This window comes from Peromyscus leucopus, chromosome 2 (genome assembly GCF_004664715.2).
Source record: "Peromyscus leucopus breed LL Stock chromosome 2, UCI_PerLeu_2.1, whole genome shotgun sequence".
NCBI classification, from domain to species: domain Eukaryota; kingdom Metazoa; phylum Chordata; class Mammalia; order Rodentia; family Cricetidae; genus Peromyscus; species Peromyscus leucopus.
Window position 1 is genome coordinate 60,366,555 of NC_051064.1, and position 14,464 is coordinate 60,381,018.

Consider the following 14,464-nt stretch of genomic DNA (forward strand, 5'->3'; position numbering starts at 1 on the left):
AGGGAAGCTGAAACCCAGATATCTCAGCTACATGTCTGCCTAGGCAAGATCTAAGCAAGGACAGTACCAACAGACATGCTAGCCCAAGAGGTGGACATTTTACACCACAGCAAGCTCCGCCTGTAAACAAAGAAATAATGAGAGACATGTGTGTAATAATAATTAAAAAAAATGGGCCATTAATTTGGGAGGGAATAAGGATGTAGGGACATGAGAGGGATTAGAGAGAAGAAAAGGAAGGGAGACATGATAAACTTTTAATTAATTTTTTTTTTTAGTTTTAAAATGGTTACCCTTGTGATAAAACAAAATCCATCCCAAGAATGTAAGGATGGTTCAATATATTCCAGTCAATACACATAATACATCACATATAGATAATAGAGTAATAATAAAGTAAAAGTCAAAATCATGATTGTTTAAAGAGATATAAAATGTTTAACAATATTCAGTATCCTTTCATTATAAAAATGACCAGTGAGTTGCCTGAATACTATAAAAACAGTATATAACATATTCATACTAAACCGGGAAAGATAGATAACCTTTACTCCAGAATCAGTAGAAAAAGATGTCCAGTCTCATCACTTCTACTCAGCAGAGTTCTAACTAGAATAATTAGGTAACAAAAATAATTAAAAGGTTTCCAAACTAGAAATGAAGAAATTATATTTGCCTCTTTGCAGACAACATAGTCTTCCAATCCAAAGACCCAAATGATGTCACCCAAAATTGTGACAATAAACCAATTCAGTAAAGCTAAGGTATGTGAACTTAGCATGTGGAAGTCAGTGGTCTTTCTATACATTGATTGAAAACTCACTGGAAAAAAAATTAATCAAGAAAGCTATGTACAATGGCTACAGAATTTTCAAATAATAATAATAATAATAATAATAATAATAATAATAATTAATGTCAGAACAGCGTCTTCTAAACATGATCACTAAATATTCATGAACTTACAGCATCTTTGGTTTCCTGCACAAGAATAAACCAGTCTCATAAGTTAAGGGCACTTGCTGCTGTTCCAGAGGACCCAGTTTTGATTCCCAGCATCCACACAGTGGCTCACAATCATCTGTAACTCCAGTTCCAGGAGACCTGATAGCCTTTCTAACCTCCAAAGACTCTACATGCACACAGTGCATAGACAAATACACAGGCAAATGTTACTGGGGAACCTGGAAATCCACCCACAAAAGAGTGATGTTGGACTCTAATATCATACTTTATGGAATAATAAACACAAAACATATTAAAGACTTAATATAAACCCAATAATTGTGAAACTACTAGAAAAAAAAAAACACAGGAAAACTTGCTGACAAAGGACTTGTTGGTGGTTTCTTAGGCATGACCCCAAAAGTACAGTCAATGAAAGAAATGTAGAGAAATGGAAGTACAAACTAAAATGCTTCTGCCTAATAAGGGAAATAATTACTATAGAAATAACTGTTCATACACAAAATGGAAGAAAATATATGCAACTATACATGTGGCAAGTAATTCATACTAAAATACATAACAGACTCAATAGTTCTTTGATTAAAAGTCATCAGATGATCTGAATGGATCACATGCAAAGTTTTCAGCATCATTACTCACCATGGAAGTGCAAATTACAATAGCAATCAGACATTGTCTCACCCCTATTAGGATAGGCATTCTAAAAGGAAAAAAAAAAGGATGTGAAGATGTAACAAACAGGGGACCTTATAACAAAGTGAATTAGTAAAGTCACTATGGAAAACCAATATGGATATTCCTTGAAAATGTAAACACGGAACTGCCATGTGGTCCATCAGTCCCAAAGGAAATGAAGTTAATATATTAAAGAAATCTATACTACCAGGACTATTACAGCCTCATTCACACTAACCAAGACGTCAAATCATTCCAAATGTCCATCAACAGATAAATTAATAAATAAAATGTGGTGTGCACAATGGAATATCAGTCAAGTATAAACACTTGTGAAGTCATTTCTGACATGGCTGAGCTTGGAGCACTTTGTTTTGTGACGTACACCAAACATCCCATGATCTCACTCGTGTGGGAACTAAAAGTTGACCTCACCAAAACAGAGAATAGAATGATTGCCAGGGACCTGCGTGGTTAGAGAGAAGGGCTCGAGGAGATATTGTTCAAATGATTTAAAATTTTAATTAACTAGGTACATCCCATAAATCCACAACAGTGTATGAAATCACTACCAAGGTGCTGTGATGTTGAGAAATGCTGAGTGGATGCTAAATACTCACACCCCCAAAGTAGTGACTATGTTTTTTAAGATACATGTTAATTACCTAGCTAGAGTCACACATTGTCCAATATAAATGCTCTTTAGAGCCTTACACTGAACATGATAAATGCATATAATTTTATATGTAAAAAGTAATTTCAACTTTGTGAATAATGCATCCAAAAAAGATAATACACAAAAAATGTTTACTATGTTTCAATATGGTTAACATATATGCATTTGAGTTTTGTATGTGAAAGATGACTAATCATGTATGGCAGCTGCATTCATGACTTAAAGTATGCTTACAACTGTGTAAAAGGTCATGAATCACTTAGGATTGTGGCTAGCATAGCTGGGAGATAAAATGGACTGATGGAATTTATCTACAGTTTATTCTTGCCAGAGCTAGTTTGGCCTTGACCACTTCTCACTGGAGGACACTGTAATTTGCCATGATGGATGTGTATTTTGTTAGCCAGTGATCAGAGAGGTCTAAATAAGTAAGACAGCCAAAACTGAACACATGGAAATTCCCACCTGCTCCAGCTGCTCTTTGTACAGATGATGGATTGAGACAGGGTGGTCCAGCAGAAGTACAGATGGAGGGACCAAGGCACTGCCAAAGCCCGAGCTGTAAATCTGCCACTCTGAGCAAAATGGCATCAACTGTGGGCTGCAAGCGTGGCAGAAAGCAGAGCCATCCTTTACCTTCACAGCCCGCATCCTCCAAGCAGACTCATCACCCCCCACCCCAGAACAGAAGACCTAGTGAGCAGAGAAATAGTAAAAGGCTTGTGTGGTTAGGAAGATGACTGTCCGTAGAGCCCATTCACTGTGAAAGGAACCAGACTGCTCATCAGCCACTTGATGCCCATCAAAGTTTTACATATAGGATTCTTCAGCTACTGAAAGATTCTTGTGCTGTTATAGTATGAGATTTTGGGGGGTTAGTGAAAATAGAATCATGTGCCACATTCTAGAACTGTTCCAGACACAATCTGGCTGTGTGTGGCCAAGTCTTGGAGATGGTCAGTGACCTCACCACTAAACAGAAGTAATAAACACATAAATGATCTTGGTTTTGAAATTTTATATTTTAATTTTCACTACTTGGGTATATTCTTTGATGTTATTTTTATGCAGATACTCTATAATGACAAGGATATAATGTATGGGGTTGCTGGGGAAATTGATAGGGGTGCTGGAGAGAATGCTCAGTGGTAACTGGATTTGAATACCAGCACTGACATGGTGGCTCACAACCATCCCAAGCTCCAATTCCAGGGGATCTGATAACCTCTTCTGACCTCCACAGGCACTAGGCAAGCATGTGGTACACATACATGTGCAGACAAAATATTCATACATATAAATACATCAAAGTTAATATAAAACATAGGGTTTCTTAAAACATTGATAAAATTTCTCCAAACTTGCAGGTTATATGAAGGCAAAGAAAACCATCTTTAAAGTATTATCTCCTGAAGATTAATTGGAAATAAAATTATAAAAATCACAATTCTGTATAGCACATTGGTCGGTGTAGGATTTGAGTCTAGTTGACCTGGATTCAGTGCCCCCATGTGCCACTTGTATGCTTAGAGAACCTCCGTGGCTCTCCAGGAAGGAAAGTGTATTTATACCAAGGCTAGGGATCTTCTGAACATGTCGACATGTTGAAGTACCTTCCATATGCCTAGTATTTAATGATTGGTGGTGATTGTTAATTTGAACTCTTTGGAAATAACTTCCATCTTCACTTGTAGCAGTGCAGGGTTTATCCATGCTGTCGGGTGGTGGTAGCACACACCTCTAATCCCAGCACTTGGGAGGCAGAGGCAGGCGGATCTCTGAGTTTGAGGTCTGCCTGGGCTACAGAGTGAGTTCTAGGAAAGGCTCAAAGCTACAGAGAGAAACTCTGTCTTGAAAAAAAATGTCCATGCTTATTCCTTATTTTAAATGTCAATCTACTGTGTTTGGTGCTAACAGGATAATTTTTAAATGTCAGTGTGACACTGATATCAAAGAGCTTACAGTCCTCGTGTTCTAGTTAGGGGTTCTATTGCTGTGAAGGGACTCCAGGACCATGGCAACTCTTATAAAAGAAAATTAATTGGGGTAACTTACAGTTTAGAGGTTTAGTCCACCATCATCATGATGGAAGATGGTGGCATGCAGGCAGAGATGGTGCTGGAGCTGAGAGCTCTACATCTTGATCTACAAACAACAAAAGGTGAACTGAGTAACAGTCAAACCACTTCAGTGCACCTCAGGCAAAGATGATCAAGTAAATATTTATAATGCAAATAATAATGTATTGTGAGATGTGAAAGTATCCTTTCTTGGATCATTAGCTATCTGTACCATTCTTCATTGTTGCAACTTCCAAAGTGAGGTCAAAATTTAATCCTGCCACAAGCTTTATCATTAATTCCACTAAGCACTATTATTTCAATTTATATGTTATATGGCCTTAGATTTTAATACTTTTCCTTGAGTTGTATTTTAAATGATCAAATATTGTTTTCTCCAATTCTTTTGAAGAATTAAATACAAGATACTATCTAGTGCACCATCTTCCCAATCAACATGGTATCTTTTAAAAGGACTATAATTCTTTAGAAGTTATTTTGTGGACCCCTGCTCTATCTTTAATCAAGCATTTCTCCTGCTTGACATTTCTTTAACATTCCTTCTCCAGATTTTTATTGGTGAAGTATCCATGTATTTCATAAAATCAACAAGGGAATCCCTGATTGCTGAGGAGAAAACAATCCTAACAGGGGAATGCTGTTACCTGAACCCCTTACTCCGAAGGATCATCAGATTTATAGGTAAGTGCCACAGCCTGTTGAACCAAGCTCCGATGGATAGGTAAAGCACACTGAATTTGGTGGATATGCTTGATCAAATAAGCTAAAATATGGCAGTACCAGCATTAAAAGCAAGGGCTTCTTGGAGATTTTCCACAAAGGATAAAGATAAGCCTAATCTTGGTACTACATCAAATATTTTATCCTTGAAATAAAGTGGTATTTATTAAATTGTTGTACAGAAATGATTTCAACTAATTTCCCCCTGATCAACTTTTCTCTTGATATTATCCCTGAACATATGCTTTAACACTGATTGGGTGTTGACATTTACTAAAGAGTAAAGGTTGGGGACAAGTGGGAAGTCAATCAAATGAAATAGTCAGATTTCCTGGCAAAGTTTTCCTGGCCTGTAGATCTGTTATTTGGGAAATTTAACAAAGTATGGGACATCTAATCCATCAGGTTCTTGAAAAATAAATGCTCTTCCAAACTTGGAAAAAAATGTTTGCTTTAGTGTTCTTGATGAGGAATGATGAAGGCATGTTCTATGTCCATCCTAAAAATACCTAGAGTGCTATAGGTGCTGATCATAGTTTGGGAATGTATATATTGATGCAGATAGAAACATAAATCTTGCATAATTCCTACATTATAAGTACTCAATAAGTGATCATTAGGTAGGTAGTATAACAAGAACTTGCAAATGTCTGCTGAAAAAATCTTTGTAGGAGCCCCAATAAAATTTCCAACTATGAACATGGCTGTTACTAAAACAAGCTATGGTACTATTTAGAAGACAGAGAACCAGGTACATCATGCTCTCATTTCTTTTAATAAATAATTAATACCTTTTTTCCTGTTATAGTAAAGGGTTCAAGTTACGAACAGAGGACCTTATCAAAGTCTAATATGCAGTAACCTCTCTGATTGATCAGAAATGAAAAATGTTCTAGAGCAGGAAGTCTAAGAATTTTTTGCTAAATGTAGCAAATCAAAATTTAACACTTAAATACTCTTGGGAATTTACAAATGTCTGCAAAATTAAAGTTTTTGTAGACTGCAGAAAACTAAAGTTGGCTCATATGGTTATAGACTGATCCATATGATGTTACTACTGTCCAATTCAACTGTCCTAAAAAATTGTTCTTTTCAGACATATCTAGAGTTACGCCAGTTCCCACCAGAATGACTGGCTACCAAATCATGGAAAAAGAGTAGATAAGAGAATATTTATCACACTGAACACTGAACTAGATAGTTTATTACATTACTTCATTTAATCCACCCAACATTACATGAAGTGTATTATTGTTGGAAGTGTACAGATGAAGACTCTAATTGAACACAAAATCAAGATATTACTTTATTCAAGATTGTATGGTCCCTCTATCTGATCTGCTTCCTATGCATGTAATTAACTGTAAACATCTTTAAATGTCACTGTTACTGTTCCTTTGCAGAGAAAAGCAAGGTCCAAAGAACAGAAAATTTAACTGGTGTTTTCCCTTATGTAAGACTCTGTGGCTTCTCTATATGCTTATGGAGAGATGCCAGGAAATACCTAACTCCCAGGATGAACCCTCCACATAGCATGCTGTGGCCCATAAAAATTACCACTTGAGACACAACACTGGGCTAAGACACGGTTTCAAGATCAATGAAGGATCATCAGACTCCCACTAATAAGTGATGACACATTTGTCCATTTGGATGTTGTATGCAAGAGGGATATGGTAAAGAAAATGCCAGTATGACCACTCCATGGTAGGGTTAAGGAAAAGGGATTTTATTGTAGACATGATAATGAGAACAGCTGGAGGCATCTGGAAGAGTCCAGAGGAGAGAGAGCAAGAAATAGACTGTACATGGCCAGCAGACTAGAACCTGGCCAGGGCCATTTACAAGAAAAGGGAGAATAGCAGGGGATAGAGAATAAAGAAAGTGAGAATAGTGGGGTTATAAGGAGGGTGAGTAGTTGGGAGAAGGGAAGGATTGGGAGACTGGCATGGGGACTTTGAAATGTATAACAAACACATATACATATAATAAAAAATTTGTGCTACTGAGGAAGCTTGGAGGACAGCATACCTTTCCATATGCAACCACAGGTATATGAAATTGGAGACCCATATGTCTCTTTTGCCAAAGGTAAGGGAAATGACTCCTTTTAGCAGATGGGAACTGGTTTCACAAGTTCCTGAAGAATGCTGGCTTTTATCCAACCACCAGAAATCCTTCTATAGTGCAGGTTGATTTTGGATTATCTCATTTCTGGATATTTGGACAACCTTTTGGAGTCTGGGAACTGGAGTTTCCTTTGGACCTGAAAGATTTATCATAAGCCAATGGAGATCTGGATGCTAAAAGCATAAAGCAGAGAGATGTTCAAATAAATCAGCTTGATTTCAATATCATAATATAGCCAGAGGGTAACATGTAAAGCTTGAAAAATTAGTGGAAACATCAATAAAAGACAGAGGATTAGAGGGTCACAAGAGAATTGGCTTCATATGCTCCTTGTCTTATGATACAAGAATCCACCTAGTTGCTCAAGAAAAAAACCTGGGAAACTCTAGCCATCTGGGAACTTGTAAGCAATGCCGATCTGTGGAACCCACACCAGTACCTACTCAGTCAGAAATACTGATGATTAGCCTGATGATCAGTGTCAAAATATGAAAACCACTGACTTATTAAATTTCTCTTGGCCCTTTAAGGGATTTCCCCAGATGTTGCCTCTCAATTCACCCTTTTAACTCTACAAAGACACCATCTATTGATCATCTTGAAGCCACTGGTGTGTGTGTGTTGTGTGTGTGTGTGTGTGTGTGTGTGTGTGTGTGTGTGTGGTGTGCACATGCGCTCACACATGCATGCATGTGCTCATGTTTGGTGTACCTACACATTCATGTATGTACCCATACACTTTGTACACTTATGGATACTGGAGAAGGATGCTGGGTGTCCTGCCCTATGACTCTCCACCTTACTTTCTTGTGACTGGATTGCTCTGAACCTGGAGCTAGGCTAAGAGCCTGAAAGTCCCAGTGATCCTGTCTCCACACCCTCCCTACAGCACTGGGGCTACAGGCCCATGTGGCCACATACAGTTTGATACATGGGCGCTCGGGAGTCAAACTCAAGTGTCCATGCTTACGTTACAAGCACTCTTAATTGTTGAGCCATCGCTCCAAAGTATTTCCGCATGTTCTTTGAATATTCTACAGAGCCCTTCACGCTCTGAGACCCCCTCCTGGCTCCAGTCTTATGACTATTCTAAATTGCTTTACTGGCCTTCAGAAAGACTATAGGATTCCCATCTCAATTCCTGTTCATGTTGTGTTCCTACTGTCTAGAGTATCCCTTTACCACAGCACCTAGTCACATCCTTCAGTATCGGTTTAAACATTACCTGTTTATAGCCAAACAACTAGCTAGCTCCCTTGTCTTCTAGACCCCCACTGGACTTTGTACTTCTATCTTTTATGGACACTTAACAGATTGGTACTGCTGCTTAAGTCTGTTACTCCTTATAATTTCTGTTCCTTGGAGAGTGAGGACTTAATGTAAGCAGCATATTGCAAGCAACGTGGCACAGACATAGACTTTGAATAAATATAGAGCTTGGGAGATCTTTTTAATTTTGTTTTGGTTGTTGTTATTGTTTGTTAGTTTGATAGATGAAGAGCAAAGATAAAAATTGTTAAATAGTAAATTTTCCTAAAACTAACTTCACAAAGGCTAGTTCTTACATCTTCTTTTCCCTCCTCTTTAATGACCATGATTGCCAGTCCAGCTTGGTTCTAGAACTTCAATGTACACACATAAGGCAATTTGGAAGAGAGAGCATGAAAAATCCAGTCTGATTTCCATATAGCACTGTTAGACAAAAGAGATTGCAGAAGAATCCAGGAAAAGTTAATTTCTGAGTATCTAGATTATTTTCTTTATAAAAGGGAGAAAATGTATTCATTGAAATAAAAATCTTTTAAATGGAAATATTTCCTCTGACAAAAATTAAAATAAAATAAGGTAGTTACCAAACTCTATTAGAAACATTACTGTAAGGAGCTTAATAGTCTTCTTTCGAAGTCAGTAGTCACCAAAATACACATTCTGCAATTGGCATTGGGAAATGACAACTGTTTTAAATGACTGTTCTAATTAAGCCTAAATGGCATGATTTCCCCTTACAGTTTATGTAATTGTTTTCAGAGCCGTTATGAATAGTATTTCCTAGCAAATACAATCAACTTTGTGTTACCAAAAAAATGCCAATGGATTAGCAAATTGTTTTAAGAAAATGTGCTTCATACTGGGGGTGGGGGTCAGAAAAAGCAGGTTTGATAGGAGTAAGTGCATATGTCCCTTCTACATTGCAGTTGTACAGTGTATGTAACAAACCTTAAAATGAATGTCCTTTTAAACCCCACATTTTATACTGATGTACAGTGTATATAACAAACCTTAAAAATAAATGTCCTTTTAAACCCCACATTTTATACTGAATCATGTTTTCAAAGAGCAGAAATGTAGATTAACTTTGTGGACTAAATTAATTTCCATAATACAAATTAAAATACCAAGGCATTGTTACCCAGCACATCAGTCAGGTGGCTCATGACAGCATGCTCTAGGAGATTCACCACGTCTGGCTTCCACAAGCCTCTGTGCTCACATTCACACACATAATTAAAAATAAATCATTTTTAAAAATAAAATAGTGCTGTAATGTCCATTTAACCTCAAAAATGGAGGAAACTATTCATGATATAATGCTATGCAAAATATTAAAAATATTCTCTATTTCTAAATGTAGAAATGGATCTATGTATTTAGGAGAGCAAACACCTGGAATTCTAGCACTAAGGCATGTAGATGATTATGAGATGGGAAGATTGAAAATTCAAGTCCAGCCTAGGCTACTTAGTAAGACCCTGTCTCAAATAAAAAAAAAAAGATATATTATGCAAGTATACATTATGTTCATATGCTCCTTAAAATGAGAACAACAATAGAGACTGTAAATATGAAAGAGAGCAAGGAGGGCATAGGGGAGGGTTTGGAGTGTGGAAAGGGAAGAGAGAAATACTACAATTATATTATAATCTCAAAAAGAAAAGAAAAAAGAAAGAATGGATTAAAATGGAAGTCGACTATTGTTACTTCTAAACTTAAGATAATAAGTGAATTATTTTGTTGTCTACTGTTCTATAACCTCAACTCATTTAATTCTGAATATGTATAATTTTAAAGTCATAAAAAGAACTAAAGATTTGAAAAAGTATAAATAAAAGGATATGCGGCTTCTCTCTTTTTCCCTCTCAATGCCTTTTCTCTCACTCTGTCACATTGAAGGCATAATAACCCACAGTCTTAGGTTCTCGATAAAGATGAAACATTGGCATCCTTTCCAGCAGCAAAGACTTAAGTAAGGGAGCCATACATTCCCCAAAAAAATGTATGGAAATAAACATACTTCAGGAAGAAACTATTCTTGTAAACATCAATTCTTAAATGATTACTTTTTGACTCAACACTGATGCATAGAAAGCAGTAGACTTAACAGAGTTTGGGGCTTCCATATAGAAAGAAGAATAAATTAACTTTCCCTTCCTGAATCACTACTTTCTGTGCAGCTAATGGACAAACACTGCACACATGCCAACAGTAGACTCTCTGTTAGCACCTAAGACAGCCTGCCATTCAGAAACTATTTATTATGGGCTTTTCATTAGTGACCACATAGCTGTTCTGTTATTACTTCTAATCAAAACGTAATTAAATACTAAGCAAGTCTTTTGCAATTTAGGTCAAGTCTAAGGATTAAGAACAGCGGACCGAACAGAAAATGCAATGATAAATAGTTAATGAATGTAACACTAATCAATCACCATAAATTGTGATCTGTGAATGAAGCATGAATACTTTAAATGCACTTTCAAAGGTCATTTTGTTTTATGGCTGTAAGAATTGATATTCAGAGACAAGCTTAATATCAGCTTTTGAAAACTAGAAATTGGTCTCAATTTTGAAAGTCATTTCAATGTTCTTATTCTAGAAAGAGACTTTATTTAATTATTTTATTTCTACATACATTATTTATAACTTAAACATGGGGGTCAGGTATGTTCACTCAACTTTCAATTATTAATTTATTGAGAACCTACTTTATGCTAGGTTCTGATAGTGTTGAGGGGGACATTTTGTCAACAAACCTGAATAAAATTTGCTCTGGTTGATTTTCTATTCTAATTTGGAAAGCCAGGCATTGAACGATATAAATAACTAAATAAATAATGTTTGTTAGAAGATAAATGCTACAGAGAAAAATTGATGTGGGAAATTAAATAGGGTGTTTGTGCCAGTGGAGGGAGGATGCTGTCACTCAAGAATTGTCTACAGTTGATATCAATTTGATAGAAAGACAAAATCGTCAATACAGGGACAATCCCAGTGAACAGGGTGCCCAGGAATCAAGGCTAGCTTCATATGCTAACTGCTTAAAACTCACTTGCCCAAGAAGCCTAAAATTAATGCATGGCATCTGGAAGTCCAGCTTTGTTTCTGAGCCATGAGCCTATACTATAAATGAAAAATGTCAAGAGCAAGGCTTATAAACAGGTGGGAATGTTTCTAGAATGCAGAGATAGAAAACTTGAAGAGATAGGGAAGTAGGGAAGAGAATTGGGGTGGATATTAGAAGTTTTGAAAGAAATGGAACTTCAGATTCTTAATCCCAGGATGCTAAAATGTTTAGAACTCCCTTGTAGAGATGTCCCCTGTTTCTGGACCATGAATGTGGTTCAAAATGCAGAGAAAGACTGATACCAAAACTGAGAGCTGTAGTTGGCCTGAGAGGCCCTATGCAATATGTTCAATACTCAAAAAGCCACAAGGGGGGTAGATTTTAGTTACTTTGCTCTGTGCAAAGGATGGATATTCTCCTTTGAATGTTATCCTCAGTGATCTAGACTAAAAAGATGTAAAGTCATATGCGACCCCTTTTCTGAGGATTCTACGCAACAGCAGCACTTACAGGTTGGGGCCAAATAAAAAGGCTAATTGAGCAGAGGACTGCTTTCTCTAGCACTTTGCTGGTTAGGCAGTATAAAACCACAACACTTCAGTGAGCTCAGCTATTACAAAGCAATGTTTCTTTCCCTCAGCACAGTTGATGTGTTGGACCAATGTTCTAGTAGCACAACTGGCATGATTTAGTTTCATGTCTGTTACTGTTATAAAATTCCATGACTAAAAGCACTGTAGGAAAGCTCATAATTCCAAGTTCTTGACTTTTATTGTGGGAAAGTCAAGGCAGCAAGGACTTGAAGCAGCTACTCACATCATATCCACAGTCAAAAACAGAGAGAAATGAGTGCATACATGCTTAGGGTTCAGCTAGATTTCTCTACTTTTCTACAGTCTGGGACACCAAACCATAAATGGTACCACTCACTTTCAGGCTGTGGGTTCCTGTATTGATGAAGACAACCAAGGCAGTCTCCCTTAAAGATCTCCACAGTCCAACCTGATCAAGACATTTCCTCATTTAGAATCTCTTCCCAGGTGACTGTAGGTTGTATCAAGTTGACATTTAAAAATTAACCATCATATCCAGATAGTTCTTTTTTGTATAGGAAAAGAGCAGCATCCTCTACTTACTGTAGGATATTTAGCATCATCCTTGGCCTCCACAACCAGATATCTGCCATACCATCCCCTCTTGTACTAGTGTCCATCAAAAATGCCTTCTAAAACAAAGTATCGCCTGTGGGGAAAGATCACACTTAGCTGACAACTACTTCTGCAATGTTTAAGAAAACAAGTATGTTTTAATAACTGCTTTTAAAAGTGAAGGCTACTTTTGCTATGTAAGATATTTCACAACAAAACTCGTCATAGAGAGTCATAAAAATACTGTGTGAACGTTTGTAGTTGTTCTCAGCAGTTAATAGAGAGTGAGTTCAAAGCTTTCTATAAGAATAATAGCAAGTGTGTCCAGGGAACTACTTAAATTATGGCCACAGTGCATAGTAAAATGCTTAGGAAATGCATCGAGCAGGGAAGGAGCATCAGTCCCATGTCTGTTAATCAGCACAGGCCAGTGACTGTCCAGCCTGCGTGATGCTGATCTGTGGGTGGAAAGAGGAGTAGGCCACCAACTACAGATTTTAAAAACTATGATCAGGATCACCAGAGGCAGATTTGAGGAATTGTAGAAGCTCTCTGGGCCTTAGGCTTTGAAGTCTCTGTTTTCAGATCCCATGGTAGACATGTTTCTCTCTCTGCATTAGTTCACTTCTGGGCATACTCCCTGAATTTATCTGCACCCATGTTCTCCATCTAGTTTACTAAACAGCATGTGGATCCACACTGTCTAGCAGCACTGAGAAACAGCTGCTTAGAGGCTGGCGGGATGGAAAGGGGAGATGACAGCAGGGTGAACGAAAGGAACAATACCTGCGAGAGAAAGCACCCAGGCTATGTCTTGCAATAAAGGAGTGAAGAAAATAATATTCTCGCTGAAATAAAAATAATCTGTTCCAAGTTCATGCTATTGTATGTCTTATAGGAGGGAGAGGTGTCTTTGTTAGGTTAGGTTAGCCTGTCGTTTCTGCAAATATTCAGTGGTTGTTTTTTTAGTTGATAAACCATCAGGATTTTAGGTAACTATCCTTGGTCATCAATTATCGTGATTGAAAGTTACAACAATGGCAAATACAGTGTTGTTTTTAAAAATAACCAGCCCAATATATCATAGAAATTGCTTTGTTCAAACAGAAGATGAATAACACATGGTACTGGGTATTTGTCTTAGATTTTCAGAATTACAGATTTCTTATCTTATCAGTTTTTAGATCGACATTAATAATTTATAGTTAGCTTTTTCATTTACAATAGTGATATCAATTTAGTACTCATAATTTTATAGTATTTTTATAATCTTTCTGTGGTTTGAATGACAGCTGTGTGATAAGGGGACTGTTGAAAACATATTTTCAAAGAAAGCGCATAGTGACAGGTACATATAGCTACATTGTGAGGTGAGAGACCCCAGAACACTGGAAATCAGTGAGAGAAACTAGAATTGTGTACAATTCTGAGACAGCATAAGAAAAAGAAAACATCGCAATGTCTGTCACCCAACCTCACAGCCAGGGAAGGTGGGATATCCACTATCCACTGTAGCAATCTGAGTGACTAAAGTCTCCTAATCCACACAGGCTTTGGGGCCATTTACATAAGCAACGTTAAACCTAGGAGGAAACTCACACCATCTCTCAGCAGCCCCACAGGATACCTTAGGCAGGAACCATCTTGAGAAATGAAGTGTTGTCTGAGTTTATGCTACATAGTTCCATCCCTGGGACTCTGCTGACATTCCCTCCACTGGTTT

The 14,464-nt window shown here is 37.2% G+C and overlaps 1 protein-coding gene across 1 annotated transcript in view; it reads left to right on the forward strand.

The window, feature by feature from the left end:
- Plppr1 (phospholipid phosphatase related 1) overlaps positions 1-14,464 on the forward strand; it is a 279,970-nt gene that overhangs the window by 238,091 nt on the left and 27,415 nt on the right. Inside the window, exon 4 of the mRNA XM_028882757.2 lies at positions 4,950-5,082. Within this exon, the coding sequence (XP_028738590.1) occupies positions 4,950-5,082 (133 nt within the window). The remainder of the gene's footprint in view (positions 1-4,949; positions 5,083-14,464) is intronic.